General features: G+C 39.7%; 1 protein-coding gene across 6 annotated transcripts in view; it reads right to left on the minus strand.

The window, feature by feature from the left end:
* The window catches only part of CFAP43 (cilia and flagella associated protein 43), a 104,417-nt gene extending 84,050 nt beyond the window's left edge, over window positions 1–20,367 (minus strand). For 3 of the 6 annotated variants that reach the window (XM_046651456.1, XM_046651439.1, XM_046651450.1), the window contains exons 1-6: window positions 20,243–20,367; window positions 18,359–18,612; window positions 14,465–14,561; window positions 8,934–9,101; window positions 7,049–7,199; window positions 1,464–1,623 (exon numbers count right to left, since the gene is read on the minus strand). In XM_046651456.1, coding sequence (XP_046507412.1) covers window positions 1,464–1,623; window positions 7,049–7,199; window positions 8,934–9,101; window positions 14,465–14,561; window positions 18,359–18,612; window positions 20,243–20,304 — 892 coding nt within the window. In that variant the 5' untranslated portion in view covers window positions 20,305–20,367. Of the gene's footprint in view, window positions 1–1,463; window positions 1,624–7,048; window positions 7,200–8,933; window positions 9,102–9,965; window positions 10,101–14,160; window positions 14,214–14,464; window positions 14,562–18,358; window positions 18,613–20,210 lie in introns of those variants that run through there. The other 3 variants (XM_046651444.1, XM_046651463.1, XM_046651468.1) reach the window with 3 other exon arrangements.
* Window positions 20,368–22,852: the final 2,485 nt, after the last annotated feature.

Below are 22,852 nucleotides of genomic sequence, written 5' to 3' on the forward strand. Positions count from 1 at the left end.
ATTTCACCAGGCAGAGAAGGAAGAAAAGGGCATCCCAGACAAAGGTAACTATAGATACCGGCAGGCAGAATTTGGAGAAAGCACAGGAGTGATGAGAACTTCTAAAAGGCTCATGTGGGGGGAGCTGGAACCTGAAAGTCAGGCCAGGAAAGAGGCTTACTTTTTAGAGAGCTGTGGGATGGCATTGTAGAGGTGAGATTAGAGGGTGGACCAAGCCTGGAGGGTACAGGTGAGAGCAAAGGGAAAAGGGAGGGGCCAGGGGAGGAAAGTCGAACCTCATGGCCTCAGTTGTATCAGTGAAGTGTGCGTCAGGGAGTGGTAGAGGGAGCGGATGAGGGACACTGCAGGTGGGGAGAACTTGCTGTCGGAGCTGATGGCTGAGCTGGGAACTGGAGGAATCAGAGAGCAAAGTGGTAAGACAATGAGCTATGGAGGCATGTCTGCGAAATGTTGGGAAGAAATGACAGGCTCCATCAGAAAATTCATACTGGGGTGTGCAGGAAATAACACTAATGGAGCATTAGGATCAGATTAGAGAGGCCTTGAAATCCAGGCAGAGCAGGCCTGGAGTGACATGTTGAAAATGGTCTGCAAGAGGGCAGTCTGGCAGGGATGAGATGCCTGGTTTGGGTCAGCTATAGACTGAGGTCGATGAAGTCAGTCCTAAGATTACTGCAAAAATCAAGGTATGAAATAACAAGAGCAGCTGGACTGGAGAGTGCAGTGGACAGGTTTGGGGCACTTGCCCTGGCAAGGCTCCCTTCTCAAAGGATCTACACCTGGCTGCCACTGGGTGAACACTGGCTTCTGAAACCCAGGCCTAACCCTGGCCAGAGCTGATGGGACCAGGAATAGACACTAGATCTAAGGAGAATAGATCAGATTCTCTTAGAAATTCTAACCAAGCAACATAAAGGTAATTTTCAAGATGGTAGCTGGACTTAAAAGAGAAGGTCATTATGGAGAAAGGGGTAGAGAGTGGTGGAGGGCAGGAAAGCAAGCTTTGATTGGCTGATTAAACAGAACAGGCATATATACAAGAAAGGATACAGGCCAGTAGCTAAGAACTTGGACTCTGAAGTCTTATTGCCTGGATTCAGGTCTCAGCTCCACAGTTTACTAGTTATGTGAATTTGGGCATGTTTCTTCATCTCTCAATGCCACCATTTCCTCATCTATATCGTGGAGATAAAAATGTTTCTCCTTCTAAAGTTCTTTTGAGGATTCCATGAAATCTGCATTATAGAGTGACAGAATATCTGGAGCATAGAACATTTAATAAACATTAGCTAGCTATAAGGAACAGCCAGAGGACTTGGTAGCTAACTACAGGGTAAAGGAGAAGGAAGCATCAAAGGTGTGTCTAAGAAAGAGAAAAATAGGGAGCAAAACATCCATCTTGAAGTGCAAAACCATTACCAATGGGAACATTTCTGGGAATATGAAGCAAAGCGGTTTCTCACCCTTTGGTGGTCTGTCTTCTGTCTTATTAAGCATAGTCACCTTCAAGGTGTCTCCGTTAATCATTAAAAGATGACCCTCTTCACAGCCAACATACAGGTCACTTGTTGGAGTCCAGCAGTGCGTAGTCGGGTGAAGCAAAGGATACAGATCGTCTTTAGGCTTCAGGGAAAGATTAGAAACCTTGTGTTAAGACAACAATCATTGTGTAAGAACCAGAGAATCAGCCATCAAAACAATTTCCAAGAAGAAACGAATATGGACCTACATACATTCATTGGTCCTGCCATTTGCCAAGAGCTAAGTAAACTTCTCCTTCTTTGCTCTATTTCTCTCTCTACATTTTAATTCACTAGGAAGAAATAAAGCATTCTTGGCAACACATTCAGAGTTCTAGTGTCACAGATTTTCATGAAAGTTTTGAGTAATAACTTCTACACTGTTTCTTGGTGGACTTTTGGTATCTTGAATCTAAGAAAGTCATCATATAACTAAAATCACCCTTTTTGAGGAAGACTTTCATCAACATTTCTCCTTACTGGTTTTTCAAGGGGCATGAATGTGATTTTCCTTGAGTGGCTATGGAGAGGTTGGCCTAGATCCTCTGCCTAGTTAGCTTTCACGGAAAGTGAGGAGATGACCCTTTGCCTGATTCCAGTGGTCCCTCTAAATTGGTTCATGAAATGTTCTATGTGACTTTGATTCCATGGAAAAATCAAAAGAAATGCACAAAATCTTAGGATGGACTTACAAGAAAAGCTGGCTTTGAGACTAAAATTAATGTGGACCAAGTATCTAAGGCAAATATTTCCTGCAAAGGCCAGCTAGTGAATATTTTAAGTTTTGTGGACCAGATAGATCCCTGTCATACATCCATTTTTTTCATAACCCTTTAAAAAATGTCAAAAACATTCTTAGTTTGGGGCCATACAAAAGCAGGTGATTTGTTGATCTCTGCCTCAGATGATAACACCTCAGAGTGTTATGCCCCTTAGAGCCTTAAACACTGCTGTCCAGCAGGAGAGAGGCCACTGCCCTTTTCTGTCAGCACAGAGCAGATCCTTGTAAGTCTAGGACCACCTGCCCTCCTTCCTGGAGGTCAAGGTAGCTGTGGCGGCTATTCTGGGCATGTGTCCCCCACAGCACTGATTAAGATTCTAAATTCAGGATACCATAATACAGCACACCTTCTTTCTATTTAAACAAGTCAAGCATAGTAGCTTACTTTTATATATTTATTTATAACATAACACTTAGCACTATTTGAGCTTTTTGTTATGCTATCCTGCTATTTAGAATTGCATTAGCTACAACATAATGTTTTTGTTTTCTTTAGGCATCCTTACACCCATAGGAACAGAAAATATTTTTAATAAGCTATTGGCCAAATAACAGAATGCTTAAATTTCTTAAGAGCTCCATGTTTATTTCATTCTTTCACTTATTTATTTATTCATCTGGAAAATCTTTATCGGGCACTAGTAAGAACACTCCAGGCACTAGGCGCAGGGATGTAGCAGTGAGCAAAACCGACCAAAAATCCCTACCCTCGTGGGCTTACATCCTGGTGAGGGAAAAGGGGGTGAAAATAAGTTAAGAGGTTAAACATATAGAATATTATGTGTTGAACAGTGCCGTGAAGAAAAATAAAGCAGGGTAAGTTGGAATTGGTTCCAATTAGCTGGGGAATACTGCAAAATATATGGACAGCCATTTTTCCATTCAAGACTCCCTGATGTATGCAAGCATCTTTCTAAGAAATACTCAATTATTTGAATAATATATGATATACTGCTCTTTCAATTTAGGAAAGGTTTGTCGATTCAGCATAAAGCAAGTGTGACACTGCCAAAATAAATATTTCTACTAGGTTTCCAACTGATATAAATTTGTTGCATAACTAATATTTCAACAAACGTTTATTGGGTGTTGGTTATACACCAGGCATTGTGCCAAGTCCTAAGGAATCCCTCTTCTTAATAGGATAATCACCTATCGAGGGAAGTAGTATCAACAAACATCAGAATCAGAAAACATGGTAGGTTATAGGAGAGGGGAGTTGAAATAGTATGGGCGCATCGATAAGAAAGCAAGTGGTTCTTCCTGGTGGAGTGAACAAAGTGTAGAGAAAGACCTAACATTTGAATTGGACCTTGAAATATGACTAAGGCAGAAATCATACATAGGAGCCCTCATCAAGATAATTTTTAAAAGGATAGATTGACTTTAATTACATGATAGGCCTATTACATGCCCTCATTGTCTTGGATTGTTAGAAAATAAATACTTGAGTAACAATCTGGCCACCCTGTGGGTCAAAGAGAGGGGCAAAACCACCCAAAAGGATTAAACTGCTGCTGATTAATGACATTTTTGTGGTGTCTAATTGAGATTTGACTCATAGGGAAAAAAGAGTTACTCACTGAATATCATTATTTAACCACCAGTATTTAAGTTTCTTGGGTTGTCTTGATGACATCTAACCTTGGACTATAAATCACAAAAAGACAGGCTCTTACCTTGTATGGCAAGAGGCTCAAAATCTTTAAAAAACACACATATCTTCTCATAACATGAGTGAATCTGTGTATTTGCAACAGAAGGTGAGTTTTAAAAACCTGGGCTATTCTGGCCTTGGTATGTTAAACTAGCATTGTATGTGGCTTTTCTTACTTTAAGACAAACCTGGGCCTGTCTTCCTATTACTTTCTTCCTTTTTTAAATTTCTTTCATCAATATTTTCTTTATTATTTCTTTCATCAATAAGTATATTCTGTGCCATTTAAAAATAAATATGATATTATATGGATTATGTGAGCAGAAACAATAATTTTCAAAATTGAAAATTCTGAGAATTGTAAAAGGAAAGGTGCTAACAGTGTTTAAAAATAATCGTCGATAACACCACCTCCCTGTTCAGGTCTCTGAAATCAGAAATCAAACATTTTGGTCACTTGAAGACCAAACATCAAAAATTTGAATCCAACTTAGCATTGTTTTAGAAAACCTAAGTACCTGAATATGTTTCAGAATACTTGAGTTTACAAAAGAGATCCTTATTTAGCAACTTGTTTAAAAAAAAAAAAGGTAGAGGCTGGCCTAGTGGCATACAGGCTAAGTCTGCATGCTCTGCTTTGGCAGCCCTGGGTTCGAGGGTTTGGATCACGGGTGTGGATCTACATACCTCTCATCTAGCCACACTGTGGCAGCATCCCACATAAAATAGAGGAAGATTGGCACAGATGTTAGCTCAGCAACAATCTTCCTCAAGCACAAAGAGGAAGATTGGTAACATGTTAGCTCAGGGCCAATCTTCCTCACACACACAAAAAGGTAGTTGGAAAAAGGAAACTGGACACTTGAGATTAAATTCACTATCTTGGATCCAGTTTCTGCCCAGATAACATCTACCCTTGATTTTCCTCCATGCTACTGCTGGATACTGTTTCTAATGCCCTAAATAAGTTGTGTAATGTGAATCAAGGTCTATTTAAAGGCTTACAATGTGCCTTTCTAGTGTTAGCTACAAGAAAGATAATGGGAACATTTAATTTTGTAAAAGTCCACAGTTTGTCAATTTCTAAGACTCTTATATAGATCAAGTCTTTACTGATTTCTTTGCCATTGCTACCCAGGTCACAAGAAATGCCACTCACAGTAAGGAATAGAATCAAGATCTAGTTTTGGTTATGCTTTCACTCAGTGTACAGACATTGAACAATGCTTTAGTCATTTTCTCACCTTATTTATCTATAAGATGAAAGAGCAAATACTGGGAAAATTTGTAATTTAAATGCAAAGCACATGGCTTTATTAAAATTCCCCGTATGATTTAGAGATGTCAAAGTTTAATATTAAATTTCTGTGTTCAGAAAAAGGTTAAAATGCACTGAGTACAAAAGTCCTAGGAATAAAGATTTCCTGTTTATTATGAGCATTTAAAAAAATTGTAATTCCACATTTATGTATTTAAAGAAGGAATTTCATAGCACTTTTTAAATGACCAGGATAATTGCCTGAATTTTTAATATTTTATGTTGGGTTCATCATGTTGGTACAAAATGTGATAGGTGAGGGCTCCTATGGAAATTCACAGCAGAAAAAAAATTGAGATAGCTGAAAATGTGGAGTGCTAGGCATCAAATACTAAACACAGAAACATTTTTTCAAGTTGTAAACCTTGGTGGCTGATCTGTTTGTTCTCACTACTTTGCTGCCCCACTGTGGCTGCATGTGGTTGTATTTCCCAGGTTAAGACCTGTGCTATTAAAAGGAAATCGTCATTTTCTGTAATTTAAAAAAGTGAATAATTGTCATCCTTTAGAGGAAATACTAAGAGTATACAACCTTTCTCTTGTTCCCCAGAGATTTTTTAAATAAACTAGTTACCACGTTGAATTATTTTTGACATCTATAGTTTAACTTTCTGCAGTGGTCCAAAACGTTTGAGAACCTCTGCCTGCTTTAGCCTCGACAGGGAGCTTTAGCACAAGTTTTAGCATAACGCACGTTCCAGAGGTTTAACAGAATCAGGCTCCTTAACTTCATCCCAAAGGCCCTGCACGTGTCACTCTCTGCTCCCTGCCCCCATCTTGAAACCATCACCTGTACCTCACTTTCCCCTCATTTACAATGCTCCAGCCATATGGGTCTTTTCTCAGCTCCTCAAACATGCTGAGTTCTTTTCTTCCCCCAGGAACCTTTGCATACACAGTTCCCTCTGCTGAACGCTCTTTACCCTGCTTGTAGCATGAGTAACGCCTCCTTGTCCTTCAAGTCTCAGCTTAAGTGTCATCTCCCCAGAGGGCTTCCTTGACCAGCAGATGTTAATCTCAACCTCACCTCCACCTGTTAGAATAATCATCGCATTTTGCAATGATTTAACGTATCCCTTTACTTTTGGTGTTGTTACTCTGTCTCTCTGATAGAATGTAAGCTCCAAGAGGCAGGGATTATGCTTGGTTGGTCACCATGTGACCCCCATTGCCTAAAACAGTGCCTGCTACATAGAAGGAGCTTGATAAATAAATGAGAGTGCAACTGTTCACAAACTCCCCTCTGAAACTTTCTTCCACTGTCTTCCATGGCCTTGTTCTCTCCTGGATTTGTTCCTATTCTGTGACTGTTCCTCCTCAGACTCCTCTTCCTCCTCCCAACTCATGAGAGTCAGTTTCTCTCTGGCTCTTCCCTAACACCCTTTCTGTCCTTTTCATCACACCCTCCTTCCCCAGTGCTCCCACTACCCTGTCTTTGGGAATGACTCTGACATCCGGTCTCCAGCCCTGCCTTCTCCTCCCTAACACTAGGTCCACTTTGCCGACTTCCACCAGGCATCTCTGCCTGGATGCCTTCCCAGCACCCCAAATTCAGTATGTCCAAAATTAAAATCATATCTCGGCTCCCTGTTTCAGTTAGCAGTACCACCATCTTCCCAGTCACTCAAACTTGAAATTCCAGAGTCTTCATCTCTCGTGGTCTCCAGGGCTAATCTGTGTTAAAAACCAGGATGATCCTCTCTATCCTGCATGTCTCACGGGATGGTTATCAGAATCAAATGAATAAACAGCAAGAGGTGCCAGGTAATTACCCTGAAAGTTTCTGCCTCTTCGCCTACTAGCCCGGCAATGGCTGACAGTGGGAGCACAGGTCCATAGATAAGATCCTTGGGCAACGAGTGGGGGAAAATCATATCTGTTTCATTAAAAAATGACCCATCTTCCATAGGTAGTTTTACCGACCTGTGGAAAAAAGAGACGTCAGAATAATCAGAGTAACAGAAGCTAGTTATTGATGTAACTGCTGATATCAGTGGTAAGCAAGATGGAAGGTGTTATAACTTATAAAAAACAAAACAAACAAATAAAAACCAAATAGTATATTTTAAAATATACATTGTAAAAGGACACATATGCATAGTTATAAATTAAATACACAGGGATTTTCAAAAATTTTCAAAGTTAATATCTAAAGCAGGAATTGTAAATTTGAATGTTGACGGGGTCAGGCAGGTGATGTGTGGCCAGGTGGCAATTCTGGGAAATGGGATAGTATTTTCCCTCCTAAAAGTGGCAGGCACCACTCAGTTCCAGCCAAGAAAGTCTGTTGACACATGAGAATTTTGGTTCCAAAATTTTAGGAGAATCTCATAATCTGCACATTTATAAGAAATCTCTCAAATTTTAAATGTTGGCAACCAACTCAAATAAAAAATAAACATATGGGCCAAAATAAACATATATGTAGGTTGTATTCAGCTATCTTTGCAACATCTGGTATCAAGAATTTATTTTCAAATTTACCATATGTCTACGTTTAATTCACAATATGGCTATAAAGATGAGTTTTGAGAATTCATGGCTTTATGCACTTAAGTCAAAATTTCCTTGATTATGTTTTATGAATGATGAATAGTTCCGAAAAATGATCATGTAAAAACAGTACCTACTACTCAAATGTAAGGCTTAAGTATTTTCAAATCCCGCTTGCTTTCTGAACCAGGACAATCCACTCACTTTGCTTCCAACTTTATTTGCTTATAAAAAAAAATCAACAATCAGAACCGAGGAGAATATTCAGGGAAAGCAAAAGGAGAGGAAGGTGTGATAAATTACTTGCCCGCCCTGGCAAGGATCTGATAGAGACATTACCCACTTCATGAGAAGGTACGGTGTTGTCAACTCTGCCTAGAGACAGATTTGGCTATTCAATGGGTTCTTATAAAAATGAAATTGAAACATAAAGGGTACTGAGCAGAAAGAAGTGCCTCTCTGAGGACTTTCCATTTAGAAAATTTTATTTATTAGCTTTACATTTCTCTTAAGAAGGCAATTTTTCAAAAACTGTGATTTCAAGGATGTACACGTCAAACATCTCCTTAGTCTTTGACTTCTGGGAGTATTCTGAGAAAAGTCAGCTCAGGGGCACCTTGAATCTTTGAACTCTCTTCAACAAAGGCACCATTGTCATCAGCTATCACCAGGACATTAGCCATGGAATTTCTCTTTGACTCAGTTCTATTTAAATAGGTAACTCCCATAACTCCACTATATGCAACTACCCTTTTGTTTGCAGATAATGTGGCTAAAGGTATAACCTTCCCATATCTAAAAGTTTCCTATTTTTGAGATGCCAGTTGGAAATCAAAGTAATCGGAGCAAAAATTTATAACTGTCCCTTTTATATAACAGGGATGTTTTGAAATAGTAAGAGCAAATCAAATTTTGGAAAATTCAACATTGTTGGAAAAAGCTTTAAGAGGACTTGATTTCAAAAGAAACTCATTGGGAAATGAAGTCATAGGGCACCCTTTTGAAATGTAAACAATCACTCCAAAGTATTGATATATGTAGAAAGATGGTATAACTTAAGATGAATGAATAAAGCCACTTAATTCATCAAAGAGATCAAATCACCTTATATGAATGCAAACAAAGACCACCACATTGTTGTTTTATAGTATTGAAGTCTCTTACTTTGCTTTGAGATAATACTCCTGGTTACTTCTTTCAATGGTCCACACGGTCACTGCACTTGGACTTGACAAGCACAGCTGGTGCCAGTTCATGGGGTTAAAAGTCATCTGGCTCACATCCACCCCGGGTTGTGACTTCTTGCACAAAATGACACTGGATTCCCAGTTCCTTAGAGGAAAATTGTGTTTGGTGAAAAGTAATTCATATGAATTTCATATCTTGAGAACATTTATCTAATTATTTGAAAACAATTTACATAAGTTGAGACTTAATTTATGATACAATTTATATAATCTATGACTAATATCAAATTTATAAATAATTATGCTTATCATTATACTGTAGCCTTCTAAAAAGCAAAATAACTGTTTTAAAAATATTACTCTGTCATATGATACCAATGCTATTTTATCCTCCTTATTAAATGTGGATTTAACTCATCCAAATCTAGAAAATGGAATATAACATCACATTTGCTGAAAAACAAGTAAGTATCTAAATCTCTTAATATTACATATGAGTACTTCATATGGATCTGGATATACTATACTGGATATACACATTGATACCAATTGATCATTTACTGAGTTTTTAAAATCATAGTATTAGTACTTTAAGATGGATTAATTCATTTACCCATTTGAATGAATATCTTGAATGCCTACCATGAGCAAAATCCTTTGCTAGATGAAGTGAAGGGAACAAAATAAATGTGAGCTATCTCATCGTACAAGGAACCAGCACTCCATTCAGAGCTATGATTAGGAAACTGGAACTGATATTTATTGAGCTCGCCTTGTCTTTGGCTCCCTTCCATCCCCATCACAAACGTCCTGTGCATCACATCAATCATTCTCTTGCTGACATCACCGGTTCCCTGGATCTTTTCACTTTTTGCCTCAGGTGCCTAGAAAAACCATCAATCCTGGATGGATACAACTGAAAGGTTGAGCTGCTGGAGACGCAGGAACGAAGATCACAGGACTATGTGTTCAGTGACATTAGACATCGTGGTTATCGCCCCCACTGTACCTTCAATACGACCTCCAATCCTGCCATTTTTCTCTGGTCAGTTCTCTTTCCATTTTCAAAAGCAGCCATTTTTAATATTCTCCATTTTCTCGATGTCTCTAACCCTCCATCTCCTTCTTACTCTCAATAAATAGCCTTGATTCCCATGAAGAAAATAGAGGCCATCAGCAGAGAATTCCCCCAATTTCCTGCTATCAAGCATAACAGCCTGTCAGGATCTGTATCATTCTTTCCTTCTCCCTTCTTGTTACAATGGAAGGCACATTCTTCTTCCAACCTAAGGCCAGTTTTGTGTGCTCTGGGTCCTACGGGTCTTGTGTTCTTAGGAACGTTAGTCTATCTATTATTCCTTCTCTTCTGCATCTTCAGACTCTCCCTCCCTCCTGACTCCTTCCTGTCAACACTTAAGTGCTCATCTGCAACACCTTTTACAAAGCCCTCCCTCAGTCTCACCATTCCATGTCTCTCTCTTCTCCCCTTCGAGCCAAACTTAACTGAGCTTTCTAAATTCACGGTCTCCTCTTCCTCACTCTCGCTCTCTCCTCATCCCAGGATATCTACATCCCGTCACCACCATTCCATTGACAACAGCTCTCTCCAAGATCCACTAAAATCCACCTTCATCCTAAATCCTACCGGCACTTCTCAGTCCTTGTCTAACTTTACTTCTGCAGGATTAACTCTGCTCACCAAAACTACCTTCTGAAATCGCTCTTGGACTCTCTGTCACACACCTCTTATAGGACACCTCATACCTCTCAGCCTCACATTGTTCCTGGGCTCTTGATCACCTTTCTGCCTAGCTGACTCAGTGGCTGTCTAACTGTGTAGGCTTTGACTGACTTCAAGTGGGCACAACCCACCTGTGCCTCACCTCATGCCATTCCACATGCCCAGGGGCTTCCTTATGGCCCCTGGGCATGACATGCAGGAGGTCACAATAAGCCTGAAAGTGTGGGGGAGTTAACACCCTGTGCAGTGAAACTTTGATTGATGATGGGGTAACAAGAGTTGGTAGAGATGTTCTTATCTCTTCCTCTCCCGTTCCCAGCCCACTGTCTGACACTGCCTGAGGACTGTCCATGTTCACAGTAATTCATATACCCTCTCAGAAGGTCTCCTGTGAAACAGAGCAATCAAATGCCCTTGGTACCAAGTGGTGGCCGGCAAAGTACTATGTGTTCATATTGGCTCTCCTCCTTCCCTGCCTCCCTGCCCTTTTCCTGCACACCTCCTCTCTGCCAAAGAACTGGCTGGTGAGCTTCTGCCTCAGGCTCTGCTTTGTGTGGAACCCAAGCATATTCTGGAAACCTCTATGCCTGGTGTCCCTCCACCCTCCCTAACTGCTCCTCCTGAGTCTCTGATGAGGTTCTTCTTCCTCTTTCCATCTCTTATTGGTGTTCCTCTAGGTTCTACCCTAGCTTCTCCTTTAGGTGTTCTTATCCACTTTTAGCACTTTGAATACCGATCTGATTTAATAATCCCAAATGTTTATCTCCAGCCCTTTCCCCTGAGCTCCAGTCCTGGAAATCTGTGGCAGAGGCATATTATGTCCATCAACACCTACTCTCCATTTCTCCCTCTGAGTAACAGAACCTCTGGTTTTCAGCCAGGCACATGGTCACCCACATTGTAGCTCACCGTGGCCTGTGACTAAGCTGGCCAATGGGCTCTAAGTAGTAGCAGTGATGTGTGCAACTTACAGGCTACGCATTCCTGCAAAGGATTGTGCCCTTCCCTTTATCCTTTTCCCATCCTGCTGGCTCCCAAAAATACATGGGTGGTGCCCAACTTTAGAATAGAGATGAGGGCAACACCCTAGGAGTGGGAGAGCAACAAGATAGTGACAGACTGGCCTAAGACACTGGGGATTCACCATACCAGCCATGTGCTGCTCATACCCAGACTATCGCATGTGAGAGAAAGAAAATTCCATCTTGTTTAAGCCACTTCTTTCGAGTGATTTAGGTTTCTGCGACAGCAACTGAACCTAAATCCTAATTGATATCTCAATTTCCAACTAGGCTTCTCCATTTTTTTATCTCAGGCACCCTCAACTCAGCTTGTCCCAACTCATCTTCCCTCCTCCCATGCCCTGGCTATCTTTCTGAATAGCACCATAATGTCCCCAAGTTGCCCAAGTCACAACTCTTGGTATAACCCTTGACTGTCCCTCTCTCTCAGCACCACACCCAACATTCAGTCAGTCACCAAGTCCCATGGAGCTGCCTCCTAAACACCTCCCACATATCTCTACTTCCTTTCATCCTTACTCCCACCACTCTAGCCCTTGCCACAGTCATCTCTCACTTGGACCACCACAGCCTATTAATTGATGTTCATGCCTTATTTCCCCTCCCATATACCTTCGATGATATGGCTGGAAGGAGTCTTCTTACATGCAGATCTGAGCGTGTCACGACCCTGCTTAAAACCCTTGAAAGGCCTCCCACGGCCTTTAGGGTAAAGGATGTCCCCATTAGCATGGCTTATCTATAGGATGAAGATCCTTCCCAGTGTGCCCAGGACAAAGACAGTTTATGCCTATTGCTCTATATTAGTTATTAATAACATCCCCGTTCACTCTCAAAATTTTCCTGATTTGGATAATAAACTACATGGTCATCTGTTTATAAGGCTGCTCATGAGATGGCTTCAGACTGTCCCTCCAGGCTTCCTCTCATAGCTAATCTCTTGTTCCCATCATTATGATCTCTTAATTGATTCTTCAAACCTGCCATATTTTCTCTGACCTCATGGCCTTTGCACGCATCATTCCTCTGCTTCAAATCCTTTTCTTCTCCTCTTCACAAGACTGATTCCTACTCATCCCTTAGGTATTGCTATGGGTTGAATTGTGTCCCCCAAAATTCATATGTTGATGTCCTAACTCTCAGTACCTCAGAATGAGACCTTATTTGGAAATAGGGCCTTTACTAAGTTAAATGATGTCATTTAGTGTGGCTCTACTCCAATATAACTAGTATTCTTGTAAAAAACGGAAATTTGGAAACAGATACACATACAAGGAGAACACCAAGTGAACACGAGGAGAGTTATTCACAAGCCAAGGAGAGAGATCTGGAACTGCTTCTCCCTCACAGCCCTTAGGAGGAACCAACCCTGCTGACACGTTGATCTCAAACTTCCGGCCTCCAGAACTGTGAGACAATGAATCTTTGTTGTTTAAGCCACTCATTTTGCAGTACTTTGTTAACAGCAGCCCTTGCAAACTAATACATCCAAAAACAGGTGGGTGGATAAACAAACTGTGGTATATCCATACCATGTAATAGAAAGGAACAAACTCCTGATACACACAGCCACATAAGAGAATTCAAAATAATTATGCTGCAAGAAAGAAGCCTGACAATAAAAGGAGTATACAATATATGACTCCCTGTATATGAAATTTTGGAAAACACAAACTAATCCAGAGTGACAGAAAGCACATCAGTGGTTACCTGGGGGCAGGGCACAGGCAGCGAGGGGTAAGGGAATGTGTGTCAAGGGCCAACAAGGAAGGATCTAAGGGGCACAAGGAAACTTTTGGTGATGATGGATATATTTTATTATCTTGATTACGGTGAAGGTTTCATGGGTGTATACATAAGTCAAAACTTATCGAATTGTATATAAAAGATCAGTTTATTATATGTCAATTATACCTCAATAAAGATAAAAAAAAGAAAAAAAGAAATTTTGCACAACTAGAGGGATCCACAACTAAAATATACAACTATGTACTGGGGGGATTGGGGGAGAAAAAGCAAAAAAAAAAAAAAAGAAAGAAAGAAAGAAAGAAAGAAACTCTGCATAAATTAGATGTGGCTCTCTGAATCTAGATTATTACATTTTTATATAAGAAATGCTGGTATGTAAGGAGTATTCTCAATCATTCCTGGAACATGTTGTACCTCCCCTTAATAAGCTAATTTCCACCTGAAGAAGTTTATATTATGGAGGGAAGAGTGAGTGCAGCTTGCTGGCCACATGAGATGACCCAGCAAAGACCACAGACGTGTCTTATCCACAGGTCTTTCCTATACAGCTGGTAAATGCAGTATAATGTTCCACTCTCTGAATGTACAATTGTTCCAATGTCTCTAAAAACCATTACTTCCAACTGAGTTCCAATACAGAGACCATCTTAATTTCAATATTAGTGGAAAATATGCAAACAAGTCCAAGGTACCGTTTATTTGAAGAAAAGATGAGACTTCATGTATTTATAAATGCATTCTTTACCTGACAAAGGAAATATTATAACATATTAATAAGAAGAGAAAGATTATAATTAATTTAGCTCTCACATAGCTTTTGCCCTGCCAAATTTTACGCCTAAAAGTAGCAACTATATTAAATGTTATTAGGACTTTGATTCCTTCCATTTTTCCCTGTTTCAGATTTTTCATGTATATGTCCTTTGATAAAATTCAGAAGGACAAGATTAAAATGTTAACCTCAAGAACAGATTTCTGCAGGATGCTGAAACTTACCAGAGGGCCAGTTCAAATTCTGGGAGCGAGGAGTAGGTAGCCAGGTAGGTGCCACAGTAACTGAACGAAAGTAAAGTGTAGTCCAGGAGAACATTGCCTAAAACATAAAATCCATTACAAGGATTGAATGATTGTGTTCCGGTCAACCATAGTCTTATGGCTTATTTCCCTTATCTAATGATTTTAATGCAATTCAAAAGCAGTTAGCTCTTGGAGTCAGAGATCTCCTGGCTGATTTCTAAGACTATGAACATAAAGCTAAGAGCAAAGTTAAGTTTTTAAAAGACATTTGAGTGAATTAAGACCATTAGTCACTGTCTCTAGACTTCAATGCAGAACTGAGCGTACTGCACCACGTATGGCCCAGTGTGATTTGAGATGACCCAACCACCATAAAATATTCCATGAATCTATGAAACATTGTCATTAGAAAACTTATTCAAACAACTTTAAATACTTTGGGGAGTTGCAATAATTCTAGCTTACTTCCATATGTCTGGCCCTTAGCTTAATATCTTCCAGTTCTTGCAACAACTATAAAAAGTTCTATTCTCATTTGTCCCTATAGCTGAAGAAATGAAACACGACTTTAAAAGTCTTAGCAACAATGTGTTTAAAATGTGCATCACAAAGACGCTAAGACAAGGAAGTGTCTGCTTCTGCCTCCCTGTGCCTCCTCTGGTTTGCCCTCTCCTTCATCTGCTGCTCTTCAGCTTGGTTCCACAGGTAGAAGCTTGGCCTTCTCCTATAGCTGTCCTTTCTACGTTTGTGTCTCTATTGCTAGTTCTGTGTATTTTTAATGTCTCTGTTCCCTGCTTTTTTACCCTTCACACTTTAACTAACCATAATATAATGCTAAACTTTGTCATTTATTGAATTTATTTAGCATAGTCTAATCAATAAAGAAAACAGCTTGTATTTATTGAGCATTTGGTGCAAAAATAAAAGTAATTTTCCGTGGGATAGAGGCCTTAATGGAATGATTTTCTATCCTTGCTATACAGACATTTTCTTGCATAACGTAAGATTATTAACTTTATATTTTCTTTACATTTATTTTAAGTTTAAAAAATACATGGTTTTTGAAGAAAATACTAAAAAAAGCATAAGAAGAAAAATATATCCTGTGTAATCCTACGACCAAATTTGGTAAATTTTGTTCTAGTATTTTCTTCTGTGTGTTTACTTGTAAAAATACAGATACATCTTTTTTCTTTAAATATCGCTTTGCTTTTTATAGCTATAATAATCATGGATTAAATATTATAATTATTAATTCATTTTTAAAATGGAGCTTGGATCATACATAGTGTTACTCCTACTGTTTTTTTTAATTTGCCTTATATTGAACACTTTATCATTAATAATTCTTCAAAATGTGATTTTTAATGTTTGCATAATACCCCTTTATGGGATGTTTTAACTTATTTAACTATATTCATATTACTGAAGATGTAAGTTGTTTCAAATCTTTTGCTATTATGACAGCACTTTTAACTCCTTTGTACACAAATCTTTGGCCATATTTCTGATTATTTTCTTAAAATAGATGTCTAGTTCTTGAAGTGCTTTTCAGTTAGTCAAATATAGTAAGTATGTACTTCCCAGAAAGACTGTATCAATTTATACTCCCATCTTCAGCAAAAACAGCGCTACCAATTTCACTGCACTCTGTCTAGCAATTATGATCTTTAAAAAAATTGTGACCTGGATAAGCAGAAAAAAATCTCATCTTGGTTTGAACTGCACTTTTAAAAATGAATATTGAGATAGAACATTTTATAATGTTTTTGGTCATTTATAGTTTTGTGGTTTGGGCAAGTTCCTTTGCCATTGTTCTAATGAAATGTTTGTCATTTTTCTTATTGTTTCATAAATGTTCTGAAAATATTTGATCAAATTTGTTCCAAATATTTTTCTCAGTTATGATTTGCCTTTCAATTTTTCATGGTATTTTTGATATTCTTAAGTTTTAAATTTGTATGTAATCAAATATGTCAATGTTTCTATTTTTAATGTTTTTCTTTATGTGAAAAGCTCTTCCCCAGGCTGAAATCATTTCAATATTATACCATAGTTTCTTCTACCTTTCAAATGGGTTTGTTATTTATATTGATCTCTTATTTTCATCTGCTGTGTGTTTTCATGTACAGTATAACGTGAGTATCCAACTTGATACTTTTGTTCAAATAGTTTCTTAACACTAGTGTCGAATAATCCAGATCATCTATTTTGTGTGCGTGGGGGAGGGAGTGACTTCCACCATATACTTAGCTTTTATCTATTCTAGAGTCTGTCTCCAGTCTTCAACTCTTCCACTGATCTGGTGATCCCTGCATCAGTACCACACTCTCAACCACTACAGCACCGGAATGTTAAAAGGACCCTCTGCCTTGCCATCATTCTCTTTCAAATTATTCCCATTGTCTACTTTTTGTTCTTCTAGATGAACTTTGGAATCACTTCCTTTAAGTACTCCTGGCTCTCTAAAACATATGATAAACCTATGAATTGCTTCCTGCAAGGAATATCAGAAATATATTTATAATAACCAGACTTTCCATCCAGGAATATGTCGCTGTATATATTTAAATACTTTAAATCAGTGATTTTTTTAGTTTTCTTCATCTAGATCATTCATATGTCTTCTTTGGGTCTTTTCTGAGTATTTAAATCTTCTAATTGTACAGATATTTATTTTGAAGCCAGCATCTTTCTGAGCAATCTTTTATTAGTCTTAGTAGACTATTGCATTACCCGTAATCTCCTTTCCCACAGCTATAATTTTCCAGGTTCACATTTTATTGCATTGGTTAGAACTTCTACGTTGATATTAAATAATAGTGGTAACAACAGGTACCCTGGATGACTTATTCCTAATGCCTTTAGAGTTGCATTATTCAACACGAATGTTGGCCATTGCTTTGAATTAACTTTTGGTTGCTTGGACAGGGTTACAGCCAAAGAACCAAGGCAGGGAAATTTTAAAGATGAAGGATAGTTATGCTCCATATGGGCAGTTCACAACATGTGAATGGGTTATATTTTAAAAGTTGTTTTAATCTGTTGAAAACACAGACAAATTTCCCACAAATAAAATGTTACGAATCACGGTAAGTTTTCCCAGCTTGACTCAAACACTTATTTGCTTCCTAAGGCTACAGAACTAAGACCAGCCTAAAGGTCTCCTGAGCTTTCTGTCCATGCTGTGCTAAATGGAGGAATAATGAGACGGGGGCTCCAGTAGATGTGCAGCAGCCCAGTCTGGGTCAGTTGTCTCTACAAATGAGTCAATAATAATTTAAATGGTAGTTAACATTGATTGAGCATTTGGCATATATGTATATAACTTCATTTATTATCACCACGGCCATTAACAGTAGATACTACCATTATCGCCATTTCATGGATAAGGAAATTGAGGCTGACTTTTCTTTACAAGTTATACAAACATCAGTTCACCTGGATTTTCAATAAATCATCAGGAAAGAAAAAACTGTTCTGCAAAAGAACAATTTTCAAACTACATCTAGTGCTATAATAGAGTCTTCTAACCCCGTGCTTGTCAAATTTAATGTGCCTATGAATCACTTTGGGAATCTTGTTAAAATGCAGAGTCGATTCAGGAGGTCTGCGATGGGAGCAGAATTTTCTGCATTTATAATAAGCTTCCTAGGTGATGCCAAGGTTGAAGGTAAGCAGAACACACTTTAATTAGCAAGGCTCTAGCCCACTTAATTAAATCCTCCATGATCAGCCTGATTCCTTCTTTAAAAATGTGTACTACAAAATAAAAACCACTCTTAAAAAACCCTTCATTTATGAGAACTAGATTTAGTCACATCTTATAACAAAATCCTTCACTTATGAGAGAGGAAGGGTCTTGCAGGATACCTTTTAATTTGGTCCTTCTGGTCAATGCAGGAAAGTTGTATATGTAGATGAGGGGTTTTAGCTTCCGGTCAGAAAAAGCCACAACTTCATAAGGAATGTTAGTTGCCACGACGCCCACAATTCCATTCATACACTGGAGTACAGTCTTTTTCTTGGTTTCAATGTTAATAAATGTTACGAAATTCCCACAAGGGTAGCAAATGGTGTTGTCGTTGACAAAATGAACATTCTGCTTAGGGAATCCTTGCACCCATCTTTGGGAAAAGATATGTCACCATCAATATAATACCTTTCAAATACTTTCTCTTTTTTTTTTTTTAACAAAGCAAACAAAAGGTCATCAAAATTTTCAAAACACATCTATTCCATTTTCACCCTCTTTCTGCCCTCAAAATCCCTAAGATAAAATAACACATATGTTGGCCGTGAGACTGGTTTGAATCTACGCACTACAGAAGTTTAAATGTAGACCTCAAGTTCTTAAAATTTCCTTCAGAGAACTTCTTCAGTGAAACACTTCCCCTAATCAAACCTGAGGAAGTCTTAGAAGGATTTCTGGGGTCTTGTATACCTGGAAGAAAAAGGGTGAAAACTGCAGAAAGAGAAGATTTATCCTAATAGAAAATGGTGTATCCCGGGCTATTCTTTTATAATTAGTTTTGATTTTAAAAATAAACTTTAAAAAACAACTTTGAGGGGCCAGCCCTGTGGCCGAGCAGTTAAGTTTGCACTCTCCACTGCGGTGGCCCAGGGTTTCCCTGGTTCGGATCCTGGGCATGGACATGGCACCGCTCATCACTCCATGCTGAGGTGGCATCCCACATGCCACAACTAGAAGGACTCACAACTAAAACGTACAACTATGTACTGGGGGGTTTAGGGAGAAAAAGCAGAAATGAATAAATAAAAATAAAATCCCTATAATGAAAAAAATGTTTAAAAAAACCCCAACTTTGAATAGGACAGCATGCTTTGTGGCTGTGAGACAAATAGGAAGACTACTTCTACTGATGAAGAGTGTGTAGCCATATTTTAGATCTAAAAATACAGAATAAATGCAGAAAATAAAAGGAATTAAGTTGACATGAATGAAAAGGTTAGAACACAAAAAGAACCTATTTTTAAGGAAGGTGGGGTGGGTGTATGCTAGAAGGAGAGATGAGGCGAGATTCTACTTTTATTTAAATGTTAAAGATATGCTTAAAGATGGTGGAGAAGGCAAGTGAAGGACACTGGTTTGGTGGGTAACCTCAGGAGATTGAAGAGTACAGCCAGGACCAGTGGAGGCTGCTGTATGGAATACAGTGCGGGTAACACTCTAGAACGTGGAAGGAAAGAAATACCATTGTAAATTTGTGCAACACTTTATGCTTTTCAAAGGCCACGATAAACACAAATAAATCCAAAGTTACTGGATGGGAGTTAGAAGAAAGGGATTGACTTGACAGCCTTAACTTTGGGGAAAATCACTAAAGACAAGGACCGGATGGGGGCTGTCATTGGGATGAGCGCGAGTCGTGGGTATGTATGAAAGACCAGCGGAAAACGGATCACTGAAGGGAATACTGAGCCAGATAGAGGAGAAGGAAATGAAAGGTGGAGAAGAGCAATACTGGGTGAGCAAGCGAGGCTTGAGGTAGCAGAAGAAATGGGGTGGCGGGGGGCGGTTACGACTGGAGATGTGGTCATTGAATAAGGGGATGGAGGATGGAGAGAGGAGGACACACGGAGGTAGTTCGCAGGAAGGCGCTGGGGGCTGAAGGAGATGTCGAAGTTTCCAGGACAGCAGGTCTAAGGAACGGGAGGAAGAAGAGGTAGGAGGGGAATGTGGGTCAGAGGGTTTCCGCCGGACCGAAGTCAGTCACGGGGCGGTGGTCGCAGCACCTCACGGACAGGGACGGGCTGCTGGTGGTGGAGGACTCGTCTCGCTCCCGGCCTTGAGCCATGGGCCGTGTTTCTCTCAGTCGGGCCGCAACGGCGGGCTCGAGTCTGCAACGGTTTCTCCGAGGCCCCCGGCAGCTGGGATGCGAAGCCTCCACTGTTTACACCCGTATCCGGGAGACCGCAAGCCCTGCGCCCATTGGCTCTGCCCTTTCGGCCCGCGCCAGCTCGACCCAAGCGGATTGGTGGAAGGGCTGCCGTGTCTCCGCCAATGGGAGAGCGGCAAGCGAAGCGAGGGGCGGGCCCCTCCGAGGGGGTGCTGGAGAGGCCCAGCCTGCGCCTCAATAGTTAGAATATTAGTAAATGTCGATAGCAGAGATCAATATTGAGTGCTGACCGTGCCAGACTTTGTTCCAAGCGCCTTGCAGGAATTGTTTTGTTTAATCTTCAAATCCCCTATCAGCCCCATTTTACAGATAAGGAAGTGAGGGTAGGAGAAATAGTTTGCCAAGTCTACAAAGTTGGGGGGAACTTAAAGCCAGGTCTCGTCTAAAGCTAGAACTCCAAGCCCTTAATTACTGTGAAGGACTAAGAAGCGTAAACTGCAGGAGAAGCAAAGAGTTCATCTGGGGTCTTAAGAATTGCTTAGTCATTCTGGTCCCTTAATGTGCCTTGCTCAATGTTTGGTGAACGAGGTTATCAGCAAGTTATTTCCTTATCTGCAGTGTCCTTGTTATTCTGCCAAAGGGCACAGAAACTTTGGTTAATTTGTTTCTCACTTTAACCTTGCAGATGTGCTGTATGTTTTCAAAAGTGGGGAGGGGAGATGGTGACATCAGGCCCGCCCCTAATTCCGAGGCAAGAATATAGAGACCCATCAACCGTTTATCCAACTATTTTAAATGATTTATTAAGATTTAAAAGTCTAAATACAAATTACAAGAATGAAAATTAAAAACCAAATCAAATTGTTTAAGTAAAGCTAAAAATTTAACTTCAATTTTGATTTTCATTAACTCTTTTAAAGTATTTTTGTATAAAAATATTTGTAATTCCGATGTTCACTATTCATCTAGTTGTCAAAGTGAAGAATGGCCATCAGGCTTCAGCAAGTTTCATCTAGACTGACATTCATAAGGAAATGTAGGAGTAACAAGATTTGTCTTATAGAAGATTCCTCAGCCCCCATGCCCTACTATTGCCAATAACACACTAATTCACGACAACCCCTGGAACTACAAATTGGAACCCAAAGAGAAGGAAGAAAACAGTCACTTCATTCTGCTGGGAAACACTACTCAATTAGGAGAGAAGAATACATTCATACTCTCTGAAAGGAAGGAGTGGAGAAATTAATTAACGTGTTTCCTCATCCAAGCTCTTCTGCCCCTTCAATCTTTCTCCCACTCCCTGAATAGTTTCTGCCTCTGAGGTCAGTGGGGACACAACACACAAACCACACAGCGTTCAAACACAGTACATCGTCTTTTGTTTCCAGGACCTGGAGCAAAAGCCAGAGGCGTTTCTCTGGGGCGGGAAAGGGTTTAATCACAACGGTAAATCTTGAGGGTTTCGGTCATGCTGGGGGTATGTTGAGTACTGTATCCTTCACAACAGAGGTGTGGGCCATCTCAAGGATGGGGCCCATGGCAGGGGCACCCCTGGCGGCCGCTATGGGTGGCACTGTGTCACATGTTTGACAAACTATGTACTTAGCGAAAGAGTAAATAATGTAGGCGGAAAACAGTGGAATTTATAAGTATGATGAAATACATTGCAGGGTAACAAAAAGTCAGGAACTTAACCCGACAGGCAGTACCTGGGTGTGCAGGATCCCGATGGTGAGCTGGGGCTTCTGAGGTCCGTTGGGGTCTTGCATCCCAGACAGTTTTGCAGAACGCTGTTATCTGTGAAGTCTAACCTGGACTTCATTTAAAGAAACCCAGAGGCTGTTAATGGACAAAAAGGGGAATCAATTTGCATTGTGGCATAAATATCACTTAAAATAGCGCTTAGGAGAGCATTAGTACCAAGCTTTGGAAGACCATCATTTATGAGCATTACACATTGAGGTGCTGAATTTGAGAAACCTCCTCCAGACTTAAGATCCTCCTCAAGTTGTAAATCTCATCTGCATTGAATTCTCCATTGAAATTTCTCACAAAAGTAAAAGCTTGAAAGCACTAAAATCCATCAATACATTCCCTTTTAAATCCTTACATCTAACTTCTCTTCAATTTCCTTTGCCTTCAGGGTCTTTCATATTGCTGGTGTTTCTTTAGACTAGAGCCAAAGAAACAGCACTTTCCAAAAAATACATGTTCTGTGGCCAAAAGTTTTTACTGGTAGACACCTGGCATGATGAGTTTAGAATCCGGTATTTCATCATCTTCTATGGCAGAAACTGAGTCCACAGTAAGAAAATGAGGATGAAGCAGTGAAAATATTGGACTTCAGGTTATACTGTCAGAGGCTATGTGGTTTAGAGAAAAGAGCCCTTAGCCTAAAAGTTCATGTTCTTGTTCTGTCTCTGCTTCTTACTAGGTGTGTGATGACTGGCAAAGTCACTAAGCCTTCTGAAATTGAACTTCATCCTCTCTGAAGGGAATCTGA

The sequence above is a fragment of the Equus quagga genome, chromosome 2 (genome assembly GCF_021613505.1).
Source record: "Equus quagga isolate Etosha38 chromosome 2, UCLA_HA_Equagga_1.0, whole genome shotgun sequence".
Lineage (NCBI taxonomy): Eukaryota > Metazoa > Chordata > Mammalia > Perissodactyla > Equidae > Equus > Equus quagga.